This window comes from Mytilus trossulus, chromosome 9, assembly GCF_036588685.1.
Source record: "Mytilus trossulus isolate FHL-02 chromosome 9, PNRI_Mtr1.1.1.hap1, whole genome shotgun sequence".
Taxonomy (NCBI): domain Eukaryota; kingdom Metazoa; phylum Mollusca; class Bivalvia; order Mytilida; family Mytilidae; genus Mytilus; species Mytilus trossulus.
This window is the reverse complement of record NC_086381.1, coordinates 51,469,574-51,493,142: the sequence shown is the minus strand read 5'-3', so window position 1 is coordinate 51,493,142 and position 23,569 is coordinate 51,469,574. Positions and strand designations below refer to the sequence as shown.

The following is a 23,569-nucleotide window of genomic DNA, read 5'->3' as shown; positions in this document are numbered from 1 at the left end:
TGAAAGAACTTGGCAAAAGGTACACACTATCCAAAAAGGTTAAAACCTAATTTCCAGTCAGAATAAACTTTATTTTTTTGAAATAATCAGAAACATGGACAAACTTAAAAAATCTTAGAGTTTTAACACTAGTGTACATATTTTAACATCATATCGTTTGAGTGAATTGAAAAGGTCCTCCATCAGAATATCACCTGCTTCAAAGTTATCACTGAAACAAATTTAATTTAAGTAATTGTAGTTTCAAAAGTCAATAAAACCACATATTTACCGAAACCAAAAGACAGAGACATATATACACATAATATATATATAAAAAGTAACTTTCAAAACTTCATGAAATATTGTTCAAGTGAACAAACATTATTATTGACATTTTTTACAAAAATAACTTAAGAATATATATTTTTCTTAGTGTTTTTTTAATCAGCATTTGCCTTGCATTTTTTTATTAACTTAATATTTGCATTTATTAAAAGGTAAACCAGGAGGTAAAGGACATACAGAAAACCAAGAAAGAGCCGGTAAGTTTGCTTCTATGGCATTGTATTATTAATAGACAACTTTCGAGTTCGATGCATTTTTGTAAAACTCATTAGTTTAGGTGAACATCATTCGTGCGTTTCAGGGCGTCGTCACTTCCTTTCCGATGTTTACCGAGTGGTTGGAAAACCTTTAAGCTATATTGCATCATTTATTGTGTATATATGTCTCTGCCAAAACCAATTGTACATCAAACGTTTTTACCAAAATTATACACGTAAAAGCACGCGACGTTTTGCGCGGTGAATATCCTTTTTCCGCAGGTGAATATGCTTTTTTATTCAAAATCCCATTCATATAGAAAAACCTACTAATATTTTATCAATATGAAATAATAATGATAATCGACCTTTCAACCTTACAAGATATCATTGAGTTATTTTAAAAAGAATACACAAATGTATCAAACGTAATAAAATTGTAAAAATAAACATACATATTTAACGTAACTTCCTATGGGTGACTTTTAGCAGTATATTTTAAGCGAAAAAAAGACAAATGGTAGATTTCTTAAAAAGAGAGAATTAAAGATTGTAAAGTCCATATGTGCACGACGAGAATATGATTATTTTATACATGGAATGGAAAATATACACGATACATCTGTTACAGACCAGTTCGCATATTTCATAACTAATTTGATTTGTGCATTTTCTTAGATATCCGAGTTCCGGTGGCTTTATTGGTGCTGAATGGTGATTTAGACACACTTGATCACGTTATGAGAGCAATATATAGTGATATATCAGTGGTGGTCGTGAAAGGAACTGGAGGGGCTGCTGACCTCATTGCTTTATGCCTGGAAAAGTAAATTTGTAACGTTAAATTGACGTATAACATATGGTGAAACTAAAGACATATTTTTATTTGATACGATCTTAAAGGATATCTACATTTACATATTATGGTATTCTAAAAAAAGGTTAAAGTTTGATAACAAATATTTAAATAAGGTTTTCACACAATTTTAAGAACAGATCATTACTTGCCCAATTTGCAATACACGTTATCTATTTTATTGTTTTATTTGAAACAAACAATAATAGCTTTGTAAAGGAGTAGGTCCAGTAAGACCCCTTTACGGCCCCAAAATAAAGCAGTTTTACAAAATTGTCAAAATAAGAATTTTTATTTTTTTAATTGGAAAGTAAAATGCTTCTGCTACATAAATATGGGCGTTTTTTTGATAATTACAATGCACATATATTGGGTACTAACATAATCAAGTCATGCTAAATTACTAAAATCTTCATGATAGTAGCAATTAAGTTACATTTTAGATTGTTTCCGTCATAAGTGAAAGTGGTCGCATTTGTGTTAATTCTTAATATTGAATTTTAAGTTGTATTTGATGATAATACATAACATAGAAAAAGGTTGGGGATACACACGGATGCGGCCACTTTCAGTTTTGACCAGGAAAAACCATCTGAAAAGTCACATCTTTTGCATATTCATTTGATGCTTGAATCGGAGCGTTTGTAATGACTAAATCTATTAAAATCATTCACATTAACTAAAACTGAAATAGACACTTAAGTGTTTAAAGAGTGTTCAAAATATTTTATCAGATGAATTTGAAATTTGAGCCAAAATCGGCCCTAACCGGACCCACACCTTTATTTCGTAAAGAGGTCTTAAACTCTAATCGAGTATTACACAAACATGTATTATTTTGATCAAAAGGTTCAAATCTATCATTAAGTGTTATGTTTTTCATGTTTTTTTTTATATTAAATGTCGTCATTCAATGCTCGTACATGTACACTTATTTGTATTTGTAGCTTTTCAAAGCTGAAGAAAGAATTACCAATAATGATAACAAGACGTTTCACGAAAGGACATTTTAACAAGATACTTGAAGTTTTCAAAATGATAATTGAAAAAGATTGGATGGTATATAAATATGTGTAATGCTATGAAGCAAAATGATTCATATGTTATATAATATAAGATAGTAATGATATATAATAATACTATTAATTCAAATATATGAGCTAATTTGATTTGTTCATGGATAGTCACATAGATTGTTCACATTGTATAAAGTTTTATAAGATTCAAATCACTGTTGTGTCAAAAAAGGCGTACATCATGTATACAGTACATTCCCTTGTTTAATTTGAAAAAAAGTAAGACACTATCAACGTTTTATCTACAAGTTTTGACATTACTATTTTCAGATTTCAATATTTGATATCAAAGTTGAGGAACATGATTGTCTATGGGAAAGAATAACTGATGGAATAACTAGAGCATGGTCCTATGAAGAAACACAGGGTAAAATATGTCCTATAAGAGAATTCTCGATATCTGACTTTACTAACGTCATACATAAAGTATACGTAAGAAATCAAAATTAAGACTATATTTGAGATTGAATTGTCTCTCTTTTTCCTAAATGCATTCAGCCATAATTTCGCCTTTATCTTCATATTTTTTCTTTATGTAATTAGGATACTAGTATTTAAATTAAAACAACATTAGTGGAAAACGTTTATTTTCAGTTAGGGAATTATGAATACATTGGACAAATAAACAATCTTTTGTTGGTTGATACTGTACGTGTAAGTCGTTTTTGTTTGATAGAAACAAACCGATTAAAAAACAGATACAGCCCAATGCCAGTAATCGGCTGAATTCTGCTTTATGGTCTGGTGTGGTCTCTTTTATAATTCGTCATCCCGGACTTTAATATCTCAGATCGTTAATCTATGTCCTAGCTTAGACTATTTCTTACGAGTTATTTATTGTGAATTGTTGCAACTGTTTTTTAAACTGATTTTTACCGACTGCTGTTGCATCGCTTTCTAAACTTAGGAGAGAATTTTGAGTCGGTAAAAATGTTTGTCCACCGCCATAATTTATGCTCAGTCATATGCTACTCAGTGTTTGACTTTGTTGCTGCTTATAATATGTGTGTTTGGGTCGCACATGTTTGCTTTCTCGTTTTAATTCCCTTTCCAAAAAAGAGATTTCGTCAGTGCACAATTAGTCGATCTTTAAGCTAACATGCACGTCTTAAAACTTGAAAAAGCAGTTTTGATTTTTTTTAGTATTTATTGATTTTGGTGACTTAAAATTATTGACCATTAAATCGCAAGAAAAATAACCGTAATTAATGGAAGCAAAGGAAGGTATAAAGAGCTGATATCCAGTTTAGGATTCAATAACTGGAGACACTGCTATACATCTGTTATACTTTGTTTTAAATGTCAAGAGTTAATCATTAAGTCAAAGCATGATATAATTATTATAATATTATAATTGAAATAAAAAATCTCAAAATACAAATATCATCTCACTTTGTTGACGATATTCACGATTTTCACACCAAAATAGGTTGTATCTCTAATTTAAAGTTGTGTTTGACGTAAAGTTGTGTTTTGCGTATAGTTCTTATAACTAGTATTTTGAATGGTTGATACAAAACTTCACGCCAACATATACATGTGTCGAAGATAGTTCTTGTTTGTTTATTGTCGTCAGTACATAATTAAGGCAATCTGAAATTGAGCCCTGGGTCTGGACTAAAGCTCAATAATGAAGGTCATATGGTAACCAATAGTTGCTTAAAATCAACATTACTCCCCCTTGTAGTTAGCTTTCTGATTGTTTATATTGTTAGATATCGACCATTCATCTTTTGTGGGTAAACATAGGATTGTTTAAAAGTTTTATTCTGTATGCTTCATATATACTTCATCAAATTGTCTGTACGAAATAAAATGCCCCTCCGCACCAAATTTTCCAACAAATAAAAAGAGTGTGCGTTCCTTCTATGATGTCAAAACTAGAAAGAAAATTAACGGAACATCTGAGTGGCAATCTCCTGCTTATATTGTACCAAACATTTCTTTAAACAAGTATCTACAGTAAGGTTGAACACATTAGTACCGAAGTTTTTTTGGGGGAAGAATTTCTTGCAAACACGTTTATGAAATATCGAATGAAACAAGTGTGGACATAGACTATCGTGGATTGTATCCAGCATATAAAGAATAACATGGTCAAATTCATAAGACCAAAACAAATTCGAACTTGATCTGGATTTAATTATGGACATTTGCCAGCCAGACAATACCACCATAAAGACAAATATACAGACAGATAAGACCATCAGACCGACAAGACCATCAGAGAGACAGACAGACATAAAACAACAGCACCAGACAGACACACAAACAAGACCACCAAAGAGATACAGACAGACGGACAAACAGAAAAAAAACCACCAGACAGACACACAAACAAGACCATCAAAGAGACACAGACAGACAGACAAACAGACAAACAGACAAGATCACCAGACAGACAGACACACCAGATAAACAGACAGACGGACAACAACACCAGATGAACTGACAGATAGACAAGATCACCAGACAGACAGACATTAAAGACCACCAGACAGACAAGACAACCAGACTAGACAACCAATCAGACAGATAGACATGACCAGACAGACAGACAGACAAATCGACCGACCGACCGAACGACCGACAGACAGACCGACAGACAAACACAGACCGACCGACCGACAGACCGACCGACCGACCGACCGACAGAAAGACATACAGACATACATACATACATACATACATACAGACAGACAGACAGACAGACAGACAGACAGACAGACAGACAGACAGACAGACAGACAGACAGACAGACAGACAGACAGACAGACAGACAGACAGACAGACAGACAGACAGACGGACAAGACCACCCGATAGACAAACAAACAAATATAATAAAGTCTCCTACAGCTCCACTTTACAGTTCCTGACAACTTGTTTAACCAGTTAACACTAAATGAGTAACGATCTATATCAATCAATAAAATGTTTTTTAGATAATAAAGCACAAGTCCCACACTTAGAACATATTCACCCCTTTTCGTCCAATGAAAAGTCAGTTTTTTGCCCTCTAATTTTCATAGAACATGGTTTGCCATGCACTATGAAATGCTTTATATGAATAACTTTTCATTATCAGTTAATTATGAAAGTGAACTCTTAATAACTGCACTAATGAAGTGTACAACCACCTGAGGCATTTTTCCTTGGAAAACAGCCTACTGATTAAATATGAAAAAGCAAACATTAAAACAAATTATTTTGAATTTTGCAAATTTTCATAAATTTTTTAATGGTAAACATAATATAGAATAAACAAAAACAATGGGAGTAAGGATGTAGGTAAAATAATATTTATTTGTTATAAACTGGGCATTTGAGGGATTTTATTTCTTTTAAGAAAACAATTTCAGACTGCTGATATATAAAGCAAAGGATTTTTTTCTGGAGAAACACAAAACATATTGGTTATCAATAAGAAAAGTAAGCAAAATTTTAAAAAGGGGATTTATATAACATTGTGTTGCTTTTAAAAAAAAAATCTCAAACTTTATCAGTATTAAATTTAACCTTTTTTTAAGGAAATAATGAATATGAAAAAACAATCATATTTAAAAAAGCTATGTACATTTATAAGGCATATTAATTCATGTGTGTGTTCTCCTGGCTAAACTTATACATGTATTTGTAAATAGTGTACATATTATGTTTTCTCTAATTTATAACTGTGTTATTTATTACATGTAACTTCTGTATACCATTGTATTTACGAAGGTTTGTCAGAATAAAGATATATATATATATACCTGAAGCAGAAGAAAAATAATTTATCCATTCGGTCCTCACAAACTATGTCAGTGCTATTTCATTCCATCCATTGAAATGATTACCTATATTTTACATTTGGTTCATTATACAATGTGAACTCTTTTCAAGGTTTGAATATTACAATGGGAAAGGCTAATTTTGTAAGTTCACTCGAAAGTGTGAATATGTTCTAAATTGGTCAGACAATACTTGGTCATGTTTTATGAAGATTTAAGCCCTCGGCTTCGCCTTGGGCTTGAATTTTCATAAAACATGACCAAGTATTGTCTAACCATTAAAAATCAATTTAGTTTAATTAACCCAAGTTAAACTTAAGGATGTTTGCTACTCTTTTTTTTAAATAACAAGCTTTTTAAAAGACTGTTATAAATTGATAGTATACAATTAAAGAAAATATAAAAGCAGAAAAAAATGGAGGGTTCGTGTGCATGTTTTCGAGATATAAGTCGTTGAAAATTTGTCGGGAAACCATTTTCTTTCGACTTTTCATTCATTAAACATTGGCCACTATCTATTTAAAAAATAACAAGGATTTTATAAGATTTTGAAAAATGGCTTATTTAAATATATGGAATGAAAATATGAATAAAAAAGGGGGTTAATGGGCCAAAAAATTCGAGGCACATTGAAGGATAAAACCAGAGGATTCCGAAAATCTGACACAATGTCTAAAACTGAGTAGCAAACCTCCTTAATCAGCCTATATTTGCGTCTTGGCTTTAAACGTCATATATAAATATGTAATATAATGTTGCTACGAAATAAAGAGAAAAGCAAATATATTTGCGGGTTCCCAAAAGGTACATGAAATACTGTGGAGACCGAATATCTACAGATAAGCCTTTTTCAAATGATTTTTACATTTCGTTCTTATATTGTACTATAACACCACTGTTCCAGTTTACGGGGAGGATTGGAACTCCGCTAACATGTTTAACCCCGTTTAACGTACATATGTGCCTGTACACAAGTCTAGAGCCTGTAATTCAGTGGTTTTCGTTTGTTGTCGTGTTACATATTTGTTTTTCGTTCATTTTTTTGTACATTAGGTAGCAATAAACAGTTAGGAAAAAATACTATAATTTGCCCTTATGAATTTTACCATTCCCTTTTCATTGCTTTCTTGTAATATCAAGCTTACTGTTTGTGTCATATATGGGCATACATGTATGTATGTAATCAGAATGTTCCATAGATTTTATTTTCAGTATATAAAATGGTAAAATATAATTTCTTTTTGGTGTATCCATGGCAACAATCTGCATTTATTTGTTATGAAATATTGCAAAAAGGGGGTGAAAGATGTCACATATTTCCCCAAAATTTGGCTAAAAGTAGAATTTCAATCGCTTGAAGTAATACCTTTTCTGAAACTGTGTTCATATATCATTCAGCAAATCCAATGAAAATCATATGTCTTTCGTCTCATTTTTTTAACTTCGTGTAGAAAAAGAGTGTTTGTAAACAGTACATTAATTTCTGGACCGATGGACGGTCTAGCTATGAAAATACGGACTGTCAAACAGAAAATAGCCCATAAAACATGTAAAAAATAATCTTGATGCTCTTATAAACCACCTTTGAAGGCTAAATTAGCACTCATCTGTCTAAAAATGAATTTTATTACACAATAACTTTCCTATTTGAAAAATTCACAGGGGCCATAATGCGAAACTAAACTCCTAACTGTGTATTGCTACCTTAATTATGATTTTAATATTTGATTGTTAATCTTTAAAAAATGAGTCTATCACAATTATTGGTCTCTTCAAAACTGAGTCGATCCAGAGCTTTACCATTTTGTGTAGAAAATGCATATTACTATATTGCAGATAAAAGGCATAGACTACAATTCATTGACGGTTCATGTAACTGTTGTCGTAACTTATATAGCTACGACTGGATTACGAACTTGACAGATAAGAATTAATTGAAAACTAGTGATACGAAGGAAAATTGTAATTTGTTTTTAAACAACAATTTCCTATAAGAAATAGTTTTCTGTGATATTTATGACTTTTTGTTTTATTTATATCCCCCTTTTGACGCTTTTATACCCACTTGTTGACACCATGTAAACGGATTTAACCTATGAGATTCAAACATTTGTTTCATCAAAGAGCTTAAACATTTGTTTCATCATTAGATTTTTTTTAGGTAAGGTTGTACAAGTTCCGGTTAGATGAAATTTAAAAAAAAAAGGCAGGACAGAAATTCTGATTTAAAAAAATACAGGACATGAGTTTCGATTGAAAAAAGGCAGGATGAGCAACTGGGGAAAAAAAACAGCAGGACAGAAATTACAACTTAAAAAAAATGCAGGACACAATTCTTTTTTATCCCCCCCCCCCTAAAATCAAATGGTAGCTTCCTGAAATATCAGATGCATGACATTTAGTGATGTGAATATACCTCTTACATTGTGATGCGACAACTGGTCTACCATGATAGAAATACTAACCGCATCATTTAATTTCAAAGGTTTTTCGAGAAATCATGCATTGAATTTGCGCTTCAGAATGGTGCAACATTTCGCGAAACTAAATTGAATCTGTAGGAAAAAAAGACTTCATCTTATCTGTGAGAAGATATATTTAAAATTCAATGTTGGATTACGTTATACAGCCGATGTTATTTTCTTTATCGTCCCTGGTGTGCCGATTGGGAGTCTCAACATCTTTCCGCCTTTTTGGTTTTAAACTTCTCGGATGGGTAAATTTGTATAGAAATAGTTCTCGGTGTTTTTTTGTTTTGTTTTTTATCTTGGGTTACAATGCAAAATTACTGCCAGTTCCAGCTCAGGCCAACTCTTCACTAGAAGATGGGGTGAATTAAAATAGTTCCGGAACAGAATCGATCAATGTTGGGCGTTATAACGTTGCAACTACGAGACAGGACTTTACGGGTTGGAGTCTATAAGGTCCGCGTTCTCAAATTCATATATGGACGTGACTAGAATGTAAAACTGTCTCATTGGCACTCACGCCACATCTTTTTATTTATATTAATAGGTTAAAATTCTAATTTGGGTGCTTTCTGTGACGTTTTCAAGTTGTGTTATTAAATATCGGCCTAGTGTTGTAGTGCTCATTTCACACTTTAAAGTATTGCAGCTGCTGCTGTTGCTTCATGTTGAGTCATATACCAGGTGTTTCCATGTAATGCTTTTACTTCCTCTACAGCTCTTGTGCTCACTTCGTTCTTGTGTGTGTTTTGCTGCTGCCGCTAGTCGCGGATAGATAGTTGTTGTTGCTGCTGCTTAAAATACTCATATTAAGATTTTTTTAGTAAACTGTTTTCAATGCTCCTGCAACTTTTGTCGTTCTCATTTCACTTCCTAAGTAGTTATGCTGCTGCTGTTGCTTGAGAGAAGAACGAACAGAGAGGATTTTTCTTTAAATTCATAAACATATAAATAAAGAAAAAAAATCATGCAATGAGTTTTAATGTGATTTCCTTTATTTGATTCTTAAAAGCAGCAAATTAACAGCAACATCATAACTATCCCAAGCAACAGCAGAATACAATGAGCATAAGAGCAAGCTATAAAGGGCCCCAAAATGACCATTGTATCACAACTCAAACAGGAAAACCGACGGTCTAATCTATTTACCAAAACGAGAAACATTTATCAAACATACCAACAAACGACAAGCACTGTTCCTGAATTAAATTCCTGACTTAGGAATACATGCAGCGGATTTGAACATTTTAACAGGGGCCAACCTTCACCATAAACCTTATACAGCAGTATATTAACATTACAAACAGAAAAGACGCACTATTAAATATTAATTGAAAACGGCTTTACTCAGACTATAAAATAAATGATTGTAATATGAAATCAGATATATTTTATGTTTTTTAAAGTTTAACACATGGCACATTAATTAAAATGATGTGTTCTGTTAATTCGGAGAATAAAATAATCTTATCGTTCGAATTAGACAGATACTTTTCTACTAATTTCACGCCATGATTTTTAATAACCATAATGTTTAAGATGCGTTGATTATATATTTATATAGATTTATTGAGGACCGTAAAAATAAACTACTGTAATTCTGCATTTATGTATTTGTCTTTATTATAATCAATTTTAAAGTGAAAAAAGTAAAATGTATCATTTGTCGATGTGTTCTGCATATTTCAATAAATACGTATAAACCAGCTGTTTTTACAGTTGTTGGCTATCTAATTAAAATGAATCACTTATCATACTACCTCCTGTTGATCTGAATAACTTATAAATTGACACTACACTCGTTCGTACATATCTCAGACTTCAAATGGTATCTATACAATAAATATCTGTTTGATATGACTTGTATTGATACCCACTTCATTTAAGATATATATATATATATTGGTTCTTATTACAACGTTTACCACACATGTTAACTTAACATGACAAGTTGTTTATTGATCGTTCTACTAGCATGTGTTAATATATTGTTATCACGTGATAATGATGATTGCAGCAGACGGCTAGTAATTAGTGCATCTGTGATGGCATAATGCAAAATTTTAATATGACGTGCTTTTTTCGCTTTGTGATCAAACCCATGCCCTAAATGCAATAACATTGCGTAAATTGTCTTCTTCAGAAAAATGAACTGTATCGCAATATCATGCACTATACATATTTCCGTAACTTTAAAACACTTTCAAACTCTTAAATGATGCACATGATGTTACTTATTCTTTTATATTGACTGTATTGTTTTAACTTCCAAATTCTCATATTTTACCTACATGTAGCTACGACATTCGTTCATGCCAGCTGTTTAAACTCCTCCCCCTGAAAAATCACAGATCCAGCCGTTTGCTTCTTTACAAACAAAAAAAGAGGTTCATGGAAGAGCCTACCCAAACGCTTTTCAGTTACACTTATCGGACATATAAATTACCAAAATTGTCCTATTCAGAATCGAAATAATTGATGCAAGCTATATTTCATTGTAGTTTTAACATGAGTAGGCGTTATATTCGTGTTATGTGTGTAGCCCTCACCATCGCTCGGGCAAAACTAATCAAGAATATAATGCCTACTAATAACTAAAAAACTACAATAGACGGAAAGAATTGTTTATTATAGTGCAACCTGAATATAAAGTATATCGTTACATTAAATACATAATATAAATCTTCAGCCAGCCAAACAGGCTTATGATGCACTGTTTGAACCGTTATTAAACAAACATATAATTAAGAGACTATCATTGTTCATAAAATTTAGTGTCATGTTATAAATATAAGCGAATTGCAAAAAAGATAAGATAAATAATTTCAAATCAAATAATCATAGTGTGATAGTTCTGATATGATAACAGTTTGCTATACAATTTGCCACGAGTTTGCTTAGTTTGTGGTTAGAAAGAAGCTCACACAGTTTATCAGTGTCAGAAAGACCAGATATATCACGGAATGTTACACAAATATTTTCAAACAGTTTGTTTCTTTTCTCTGTATATTTTGGACAGTGGATCAAATAGTGTACTCCGTCCTCAATGGAGTCAGTATCGCACATTTTACAAGTTTTGCGTTCTACTGGAATGTTTCTAACTCGTCCCTTTTCGATTTCTAAAGGAAATGTCCCAGAACGTATACGTGAAATAGAAGATCGTTGACTTCTAGTTAAGCAACGTTTCAGAAAAGTTTCTGTTTCAAATTTTGTTTTAAAAACTTTGTAACGTTCTCAGTTTAGGCATTTGCTGAATATTGTCTAATCAAGATTGTTTATGTTCGTTTTTTAAATGCGTTTTCACAGAATCGATTAAGTATGGCGTTATAATATGTTGATTATGTAGAAAAAGCACATCGTTGAGTCCGCATGAATCAAACAATTTTTTTGCGTGATTGAACCACGTATCACGATATCTGGTAGATACATTTTGATCCCAGACGAAAACTTTACGACATATTCTAGTGTCAGGTAATTTGACTAGTCTACAATAAAGACGCACAATATTGACCTGAATTCTATGATGAATCGGATACCATCCCATATCTCCAGTGATTGCGGGTATCGGCGTTGTTAGACTTACACCGAGAAAAGTACGTATAGCTCTATATTGCAGTCTTTCTAATGAATTATAGCGTTTATGTCCCCACACACCGGATCCATACTCTAGTATAGGTAAAACTGTCGAGTCAAAAATCTTCGTATATGTATCAAAGTCCATTCCATCCATTGCATAGTATTTCGACACAAGTGAACCCAATGATCTGCTTCCACTTGAAACTAGTTCGTTTGTTAATATAATCAAAATGTTCATTAATTACAAGTTCAAGATATCTGTATTTCGAGACTGTTTCGAGAGTCATATTGTTTAACTGGAACTCGTAATCATTCTTAGGTTTCGAAGCTTTCCGTACGTGCATTATCTTCGTTTTGTCTGTATTCACTTTAAGTCGCCATGTCTTTAACCAATCGGTTACACAATGAAGTAATGATTGTAATCCATCTACTGTATCTGAGATCAGTACTATGTCGTCGGCATAGAGAAGACAGCTTAACGAATCTGTTCCAATGTTAATACCTTTACCAATACTGTTTATTTCCGTCACTAGATCGTCAACAAACACTGCGAATAGGGTCGGTGCTAAATTATCACCTTGACGGACGCCTGCCTCTACTGAAAACCAGTCTGTGAGAGATCCGTTTAAGCGAACTGCTGCTTGAAGCTTTTCATAAGTTGACTTGATCGCTTTGTACATATTTCCATGAATTCCAATTGACAAAAGTTTGTGAAAAAGTAGGTTGTGATCTACGGAGTCGAACGCCTTTTGAGAGTCGATGAAACAAAGAAAAGTGTCTTTATTCGCAAGTTTTCGATTTCGGAGAATAATGCACAAACTGTATATATGGTCCAAGCATGATCGAAGTTTCCGAAATCCATTCTGGTCCTAGCTGAGTAAACTATTTTCCTCTAGATATTCAAGTAGTCGAGTGTTAAGAATATTGCTGTACGTTTTCGTTATTGTGAAGATGAGGCTTATACATCGATATCCTAAAGGATCTCTATAGTCTTTTCCCTTCTTCAAAATAGGATAAATGATACTCTTGGCCCAGTAGTCCGGAACTATTCCATGTGTAAAACAAGTGGTAAAAAGGCGTTGTAGGACCGTTAGCAGTTTTTCGTTCTTTATTATTTCATTTGGAATATTGTTCAGTCCTACGGCTTTTTCGTTTTTCGCTTTTCGAATCGCACGTTTTGTTTCTTCTATCGTAATCTCATCGTTCATGTTACTTATGTGTTGAGATTCATTATCATCTACATTTACTCGCAATTGTTTGACTTCTAGCTCCCATTGACTGTTAAGTGCCTTAATTCTCTCCATGAACTCACTATCAACGTTTGTAGTGTTTTCGGAGAAAAGTTCTGAGTAATCTTCTTTCAATCTTTCTCGGATTACATTCGGGTTGTTAGAATAAGTCCCATCATCCATCACTACGTTATCGATGATTGTATTTTTCCTTCCAGGTCCTAATTTCCTGATCTCATTCCAGAATTCTTTTGGGTTCGATGTATTCAGCGTTTGTATCTTTTCTCTACGTTCCTTCGTGCATTTTCGTTCTTCCTGTCTCAGTGCCTTATCGAATGTTTTTCTTGCCGTCTTAAATTCCATTTGCAATGTAAATTTCCTGCGATGATCACCTTTGAATCTAAGATAGTTTTTTTCCGCGTTACAACAACGTTTGAACAGATTCTTCAATTCGTTATTCCAATAGGGTTTGCCTTTATTTTTCACCTTTCTAGTAGATGACCTGATATCTTTGTACAACATATGTTCGCTCATTTCATCGTGGAGTGTGTTAATAAGGGTTTCATCAATTGCGTCGATTTCGTTTTTGACGTTCTGTACTCTTAGCAGTGAGTCTATAATGCCGCTTAGTGCTACGACGCACCGTTCGCTCGAGAAAATGTTCGTAGAGATACTTTTGACGTTGTATTCTTTTTTGAGAATATTGTTTGGGTTATCCGAATGCCTTGATGCTTGATCTTCTTCATCAAAGTTTTTTTCATTGAGTTTAGAGTATCCAGATAGTTCAACAGAGCACTGTAAAAACGAATGATCCGGAGGATTTGAATTCGATGCCAATGGAAGATCGTGATCAGAAATGACATCAGAAACGAGTTTCACTTCAAAGTTTTTATACTGCGTCAACAAGTTGTACGGTACGATCAAATAGTCCACCACCGATTTACCGATATTTGGTACATATGTGGAATTGTTTTTATATTCTTTCCCCCGACCGTTTAACAAACAACATCTACTGTCTTTCAGAAATCACCAAATGATCACCAAACGCATTTCTTGTATCGTCAACCCATTTTTGTTCTGGAACTAAGTCCATCATATCGTCAAAATCTTGAATAGATCCTACACGCCCGTTAAAATCGCCACAAAGGAATATTGGAACATCATTACTGTATAAAAAGATTTGTTACAGTAAACTGTCGTAAAAGTCTTGCGCTATATTTCCCCTGCTTGAACGTTCAGGCTGTAAATAGCATACACAAAAGTACATGTTCATGTCTTGATCGACCTTTGATCTAAGCTGTATCCATAAGATGTCATCTCGATTATTGTCTAAAATGTCCACCTCAAAATGTTGTAGGAAACTCGATTTTAATAAAAATCCAACACCCCCGCTTCCCCGCCATGAGTTATTTAAAATGTTTCTTCTATTTGAGCCGATCCATTTGTACCCAAGTAAGTCGATTTTATCATCGCCTTTCAGGTGCGTTTCGCTTAACCCAATTATATCACAATTAAGGGCGTGTAAAATATTCTCTCGCAAAGTTCTACTGTCATCACAATTATGGGACAAATACCACCAATTACAATTCCAACTACCTATTAAAAGTTCTAAATCAAAGTCATTTGACTTGCCGAGTAATCAATGTTCTTTTAAATTCAAGATCCGGGATAACTTTCACTTTTCGCCGCATGTTGGCTTCTTGCATCCGTCCGCGTCTAGAGCGATCTGGCTCTTTATAGATGTTACTAAAGTTTTCGTTGTTTTTTAACTTGCGTTTGTTTCTCAAAACATTCGTACGTTGAGTTTCATCAGCAAAAGAAACGATTAACGGTTTTGGTCTTTGATTGGGGCTTGCGGCGGTCCGATTAAGGTGTGCGGTGATCCTTTCAACTTTCAATACATCAAATTCAAGCTCTAACGCACGCAGTAGACCGTTACTCTCGTTATCGATCGGTTGTACATTTTTCAACACAAGCTTTGGGTGAACACTATTCGCACTATTTTCAATGTTTACATTTTGAGATAGTTTAAATCCTACATCTTTCATCTTTGTTTCAAGTTCTATAATTTTATTGTCAACTTGTGCGAATTCTAGCGTCATTTCAGATTTAAGTTTGTCCATGTTCTCTTTGATTTCTCTGGTAAAGTTTTTTTCTAAATTTGTCACTCTTTGTTCTAATGATTTTCTCAAACATTCTTGATTGTCTTTGATGGTTATTAGAATTTTGAATAGATCGTCAACAGATTTCTCTGTTTTTGCGGCGTGTGATGGTGTTGGTGAGATATTTGTAGATGACATCGTACTTATTCTTTTGGGGGTGGGACAGTAAGATTGATCGTTGTCAGTGTCAGATGAGCTGTAATTACGGGCGAATTGCGGGGCAAAGCTAGGCTTGGTTTTATACCTTGACATTTGTTTATGAAGTCATGCAGATATGAGTGCTTTGCAGAGTTACCATATCGTCAAATATTGTTCTTGATCTTCTTTTGCTGATATTTTGTAAACAATAACACGGAGCACTAAATAAAGACGTCCATATTGGGTAAGCCTCGTTTTCTGTCCATTTAAAAAAAAGAGGTAAATTTGAATAATTGACTTATACATTTTTTGTATAGTGTCACTTATGTTAAAAAGTTCGTGATTCTTTGTACAAGTTGCCAATACATTAGGCACTAACGATGTCAGACGATTTTGACTTAAAAAGACATATTTTAGTTCTTGTGATACAACGTGTATGCATAGGGCTTCAGTCATTTCTCTTACACGAGCAAAAATGATTGCAAACTTCAACATGAAAAAAAGAGATTATTTTTAACATTATTTCAGTATTGAACAAATGTTGACAGCCACATTGTGTGCAGCCCTTTTAATAGTGTAATACAATATTACTGTGTTTCCTTATTCGTCAACTATTTATTATTTTTTCTTTCAGAAACCTGTTTTTAGTTCGTTTTATGTAAATTCTCTCTCATCTCCCATTACTTGTTGTCTTTCGGCATACACGATGAACCCGGATAATGTCGACTTAGTTTTTACAGTTTGCACATATTTCTTATATTATTAAATTTCTCTTAAAAATATTTCTTCAAGATGAGGAAGTTATGATGGATGAATATCTTCCTTTGAACGGTGGAGAATATATCTCAAAGTATGTTGCGAACATTGATGGTCTCACCAGGAGAGAACTGTTTGCTGGCTATTGTTTAACTGAACCAAATCAACAGAAAGACTCAATAGATACAATAGACAATAACCGCGAAGTAAGTTATTATGAGTTATAAATGCGCTATGATATGCATTATAATGCAATGTGCTACCATGGATTTGATCTAATTATTCAGAATGGAATACCAAGTCGATATCTAGATTATGTTGTTGAGGTCAACAATTCGGTGTATTCAACTGCACTCAGCTCTTAGGTTTTTATTAAGTGAACAATTATGAATAATGACACGTATGAAGTCAATTGTTAAGTATGTCTCTTTCTTTTCTAATCCCTCTTTTTTTGGTGTGGAATCTCATGTGCTCCGATAGACATGATAGAGTTGACGTACTTCATAGCGTGTGTTACTTAGTTTCCACTTAAGTGTAGTTAAAAGAAAATTGGTAAAGGTATCTCTTCTAGTAGTAGTTCAGTTCCTAAAGTTCTGCAGAAAAGATACCAAGATGCTTGCCAGAACTATAGACAGATTTTTAATAAAATTTGAAGTAAGTGTTTAATTGAATTACATTTGTCATAACAACTTTAACGTGTTCACGTCTGTCTTATTCGCTTTGTCCATTTACTTTACTCTCCAACAATATGTGTTGGGAGATGATCAACAAAATCCCATGGTTTGTGATTATCACTTCTGAATTGACACGTTAAACTTATTACGGGACCTGAATATTAGATAGCAGAAGAAAACATATAGGTTACCTATACACGTGTCTACTCATCTTAATCAATTTTGTCAGATAGGGCCCATAAGAATGTCTTAGTCAAATGCATAATCTATGGTTGAATAAACGAAAATTTACCTTCTTTTCTTTAACACATCTACAAGGGTTTAAAGCAAGAAATTTAAGACCACTCGTTAATGAGCAAATTACTGCACCACAATTGAGAATAAAACACCCTGAAAAATCAAAATGGAACTTCCTAACCGAATGGGAAAAGTAAAAGCTGAAAGCCCATATTTCTGAACTAGCACATGTTTTTCTTATATAGAATTCGATGAACTAACCCTGATTTTAAACTACATGTAGAGCAACCTCTCATTTGCATAACATTGTGTGAACAAAACAACTAAGCACATTATGTAAACATGTCAAAAATAAAAGTACAGTAGTCAACATCTTAATCTTAATCTTAATCATTACAGACACATTAAGGTATATAAACAAAGAAAACATAAAGTCATACAAATAAATCACACTGGCAAAATCTGAAAAACAAAAACACTAAGGACAAAACAGACAAAGTTATAATTTACACATACCCATACAAACAGTATATTATTATTTAGTAATTACATGTAAAATGACAAATAAGGCGACCACTGATAAATACTTCACCACCATCGTATATTATTCAAGAAGATAATATGAAATTTTATCAACAAAGTTATGCTATCTTCCGATGACGAGTCGATTAAAGGTAAGCCTGGTTCATTTCCACTTGTGACGTATTATTAATTTAAATTGCAGCTACAAGCTCTTGAATACCGAATAAGTTTGGAAAAAGATATCCCCTATTCCGTTGAAATTGACAATTTAAAAATTGAAATCGTTCAAATGTCATACATTATGGTACTGAGATGACAGCCGAATGTCAAATTCGTGGTAAACGTCTACAAAAGAGGCAAGTGATGTACATAGAATATTCATTTTTAATGAGGATTGCTCTATATTTGTATACTTCAAACGTTATTGTTTTCATTAATGTTTTACTGTTTTAGGATGTATTTGCCACTTCTTTTCATGGTGGTAAGATAGAAATGATGGAACAGATACTTAACAGTGACGAAAACTTCTCAATGTCAAAAAGTACCTTTCAGGGATTATGGAAGCAGGTACTATGTGTTTGTGTATTTTTAGAGAGAACAAATCAAATATGATATTTTTTTTCATTTAATATCTCATGAAAATCTGTTAAATCTAAAATAAAATTAATAGACATTTGTAAGCAGCGTTTCTTGATTTTTTCTTTAACTATGCAAATGTCAACACTACAAGTGTAACAAGAGTAAACCATTTTAGTAACAGGTTCGATCCACAAATACGTATTTCAATACAGATTCAAACCATGATTTTCATATATTTCATCCATAAATATGAATTCAAATTGCACGAGTTCGTTACCTATCTTTATCTTTAATTCTGCTTATATAGGGTTATAATACTGTTGCAGTCTTATAAAGTCATACAAATAACCAATTATAGGGTTTAGACCAAAATACAGACTAAAACCGGATGCAAATTATCGAACCAATTCATAGACTTTTTATAATTTTGATATACGTTTTGGTATACAATAATTATAAAAGTAGAATTTGAGTGAAATATTTGAACGTGACTTAAAAGTTAATATCCCTTAAATGCGTTTAGGCTAAGCAAAAGTTCCATTGTGGTTATACAAGTTGACCATATATTCAAAACACGCTTAATTAATTAAAGATTGTTTTCCTATAATCCTGGTACCTTTGATAACAATTCCTAACAATAAGGTACGTATTTTCATTACCATGATTACTATAGGAAAAACTCTATACGGTGTTGTTTAGTGTTTCGTGTCATCTGTCGTATGTTCCACAGAAATTTATTTAGTGAAAAGCATTGATATTGGATGTTGCGGTTGCATGTAACATGTATAAGTAATTCCTGAAATTCTAATTAACTATTCAATTTTCAAATTAACCTATTTTAGGAAATAGCAGCAGAAGATGACAAGATACTGCAGGTAAAGCCTAATTTTGATTTGATTGAAGATTCGTTACTTCATTAATTTCCTAAATGTCCTAAAGGACCAACTTAATCATACTTGTTTATAATGTATATATAGAACAATATACACCATATGTACACATACAACCTTACAATTAAATTGTGTAAGATCACTTGTCGAAATTTAAAACAGAACTATTTACATTGGAATTCCGTGTCAGTTGGAAACATGTATTTTCGCAGGTGCTACTTAATGTTACTTTACAAAGTGGAGAGATTGTATAACATGTACCTGTTTACTAAGTGATTTTTAATCACATTTGCACATGTTAGTCCTATAATTTGATAAGTTATTGTGAAACTGCCTATTCTAGAGGTGGCGTTAATCAGATGTGGATACTTAAAAATTCCAAAGATCTTTTCCATAGGTATAGGAAGATATGGTGTGAGTGCCAGTGAGACAACTCTCCATGTACATACAATCAAACTCTCTTTCATCTTGTAACAGTATTAACACATTTGACTTTTCTACTCTTTACACAAGTATTCCACATTCCAAACTAAAAGACAAATTGAAAGAGTTGGTATTGCTTTACTTCATAAAATAAAATGACCAACGTAGATACAAGTATCTTGTCTGAGGGAGGGACAAATCCTACTTTGTAAAAGATAACTCTGATTCAAACAAAAAATTCTCTGAAACTGATATTATTAATATGCTTGATTTCTTGATTGACAATATATTTGTTACGTTCGGAGGACGTGTTTTTCAATAGTCATTCCAATGGGAACAAACTGTGCCTCTCTACTTGCCGACGTGTTTTTCTATTATTTTGAGGCTGACTTCATGCAGGAACTTTTTAAAAAGAAAGATAAGAAGTTAGCAATATCCGTTAACTCTATATAAAGATGACTAGACTTGATGCTAATTTTAATTGGAAAATATAGCAACACTATGCAAATTTGAACATATATGTATACATATATAACGAATTCATCCATTTAATTCTAACTTTTCGTATTGTGCTATACATGCTATAATAGTATATATAAACATATCAAATAAAGATTTAGTGCTGATCGCATCTTCAAAGAATAAGGGCAGACATGCGTCTTATCATGTGTAAATAACATGTGTACAAATGCATACACTTTCTTTAACTGACAAACAAACCATTTTACGAAGTATCTAAAAACATCAGATTGATATAATTAATAATATTTAAGTATTAACTTTGATAAGGTTGATATATCTAACCCAGATTTATGATATTAACCGAGGTCACTAGACGAGGTTGAATGTTATATCTCTGGCGTTGATAGATCTTTGTATAGACTGAAATCAAAAGTAAAAAATTATTCTACAATCCGATTTTCTAGTTTTTGCATATACTATTTTTAAACTGTCTTAATAATGATTAACTAAATAATTTGCTTTCGCAGGTGTCAATTTAATAAGTTGAAGTATCAAATAAGTAGTAAAAATAAATACGAATACACCAAAATGAAGAGGAAAGAGGAAAAAATAGACCGTGACCAAGAAAATCAACAGGAGTGACTTAAGGTTCTTAACCTTCGTCATTGACGTTGTTACCTATGAATATCCAAATCTTATATTAACCCCTCGTGATTTTTCCGCAGTTAATATAACATACTGTGAACTATCGAATTATGCTATTTGTAATCACACAAGCAACACGACGGGTGCCACATGTGGAACAGCCTCTAATTGCCCTTCCGGAGCACATAATATCACCCCTAGTTTATGGTGGGTTTCTTTTTTCTTTTTTTTATTTTCTATGTTGTTTCATGTGTACAATTGTTTGTCTGTTTGTCTTTTTCATTTATAGCCATGGTTTTATAACAGTTTATTTACGATTTACGAGTTTGACTGTCCCTCTGGTATCTTTCGTCCTTCTTTATTCAAAAAGGCTTTCCTATGCCTTATCCAATGAGAAAAAAGAAAATGTATAGCCATATGATAAATATTTTTGATCATTTACTAGAGTGTGTGTCCAAGTGATATAGAAGATCCAAATGCACCTTTATATATAGCGGACGAACTCCTCAAAGGTATGTGCAGTTTCATTTTTATATTCTGATTGCATATAAATGTGTTCACTCGGATAAAATCTGCTACTCGAGGAAAATGCATTCAACATCGTAATTGTGGTGTATACTGTTTTGATTCGAGAGCGTTCGGTGAATTACACTCACGGTCTTAAATTCCACCTTTTTTTCTTAGGACAAAATAAATTCGGTGAGTATAAGTGAAAGAAATATAAGACGAGATTAAGGTTTAAACATATTGTAACAACTCTTCCGTCATCTGTCCAACAACTGTTTCAGAACGGTAAACAATTAGTGAAGGCGTCGGATAAGTCTAAAATCTATAGTTTTCTTAAAGTCATATTTACACATGCATTATGGTTTCCAATTAGACAACTATCCACCAAGGTTTAAAAAATAAAAGGATATAAAAACACACACCACGCATGCCACAAGCACGTGCACATAATTTGCCTGGATCTTCATTCGTTTTTCCAATTTCTGAACTGTTGGTATACCTGTTGCGGGTGGTTTCTGAGTCTCGATTTTTACACAAACGGGTTTAGAAGTCACTGTAGTGTAATTTTGTGAACATTTGTATTCATTTTTACATCATTTTCACATGGTATGTCTGGTCAAATTAAATATCTACTACACCTTTTTTTTAAACGTTTTTTTTTAAATAACCTGTACGTTTGTTTATTTTTTTTACTCATTTTAGTGTTGTGTTGTTGTGATGCATGCGTGGTTTATATTTGTATTTCATGTTTTTACAGCAATTACTTAATGCAGATCATCAGACGGAATTCAATAATAAAACCAGTACATCATAGTCAGCTATTAAAAAGTTCAGACTGTTTTGTTTTACACAATACTAAGCGCAAACATAATATGATACAATGTATGACATCAACATATCTTTCAATTAAAAGATCCGTACTTAGGACAAGCACATACATAATGTGGCGGGGTAAACCAGTTGGAAGGCACACACATTTTCTCCCTAACATTGGATAGTGTTATTACAGTACTCGCAGTTACTGAAAGCTATTTCAAAGCCTATACAAACGCATACAAAAAGAATTAACCAAGACCTAAACATTATGACATTTTGGGGGTTGTCAATATAAGAAATCTGTTCTTAAAATAACTGTCATGTAACTTGTTTGTGTGGAAGGTTTATTCTGCTATAAAACCTTATATAACATATCCCTTGGAAATAATACACCACATAAGGAATAGGACAGATGTTTTTTCAAATGGTTCGTTCATAGATATCGTTTGATTTTTTCAGTTGATATGGAATGCCCCTTTAATTTGCCTGAAAGACCAGTATTTTGTTGTACTCTTTGAATATTTTTAATGTTATCAGCTATCTCCTATCAGCAAAACCATGGTATGAAAGGTAAAACTTGAACTATAGTTTTGACTAAGATATTCTAATACCCCATATACAAAACCTTAATAGAAACGAACGCCAAAATATAAGGCTGAAATTATCTAGACTTTTGACATTATAGTTATTAACCGTTCCGTTAAATTAACAAAACATATCTTTGATTTTCTTTAGGCCTTTGTTGTTCTAAAATTGGAATGATAACATGCTGCAAACGCTGCAGGAACAACGACAAAGAAGACAATAGTGACAACATTTCAGACACGGTGCCAACAAATGAGACATTGCTTGTTGCTGTATTGTTAAATAAAACACAAAAGGCAGCTGCATTATGGCACCAGTTTGATAATCCAATGAGTAAGATTATTATTATAAACAAGTGAAATTATATGAGCTGTAGGTTATATATTATTACATTGCATTTTCCATATTGGCCCTGGTATTAGCCCTAGACTCCCATATCAAGCCAGAGGACTGTAGCCCACCGGCTTGATATGGGTCTTGGCTGATACATCGGACCATATGGAAAATGTCATGTAATAATCTATCTTTCACATATTTTCAAGTAAGAGAAAACAGATAGCATATTCGTGTACCAAATTATGTTTGATATGTTCAACAAAAATAATAAAAAACATTTAACGAAAAGAAATGTTCACAAATGTATCAGAGTGAGTTTACAAAGTTCGTATCACAG

General features: G+C 32.8%; 1 protein-coding gene across 1 annotated transcript in view; it reads left to right on the top strand.

The window, feature by feature from the left end:
• Window positions 1-23,569, top strand: part of LOC134684736 (transient receptor potential cation channel subfamily M member 2-like) — a 62,370-nt gene that overhangs the window by 17,647 nt on the left and 21,154 nt on the right. Inside the window, exons 14-22 of the mRNA XM_063544043.1 lie at window positions 480-524; window positions 1,203-1,350; window positions 2,328-2,439; window positions 2,727-2,823; window positions 16,593-16,762; window positions 18,443-18,556; window positions 19,411-19,443; window positions 21,434-21,500; window positions 23,047-23,229. Coding sequence (XP_063400113.1) covers window positions 480-524; window positions 1,203-1,350; window positions 2,328-2,439; window positions 2,727-2,823; window positions 16,593-16,762; window positions 18,443-18,556; window positions 19,411-19,443; window positions 21,434-21,500; window positions 23,047-23,229 — 969 coding nt within the window. The remainder of the gene's footprint in view (window positions 1-479; window positions 525-1,202; window positions 1,351-2,327; window positions 2,440-2,726; window positions 2,824-16,592; window positions 16,763-18,442; window positions 18,557-19,410; window positions 19,444-21,433; window positions 21,501-23,046; window positions 23,230-23,569) is intronic.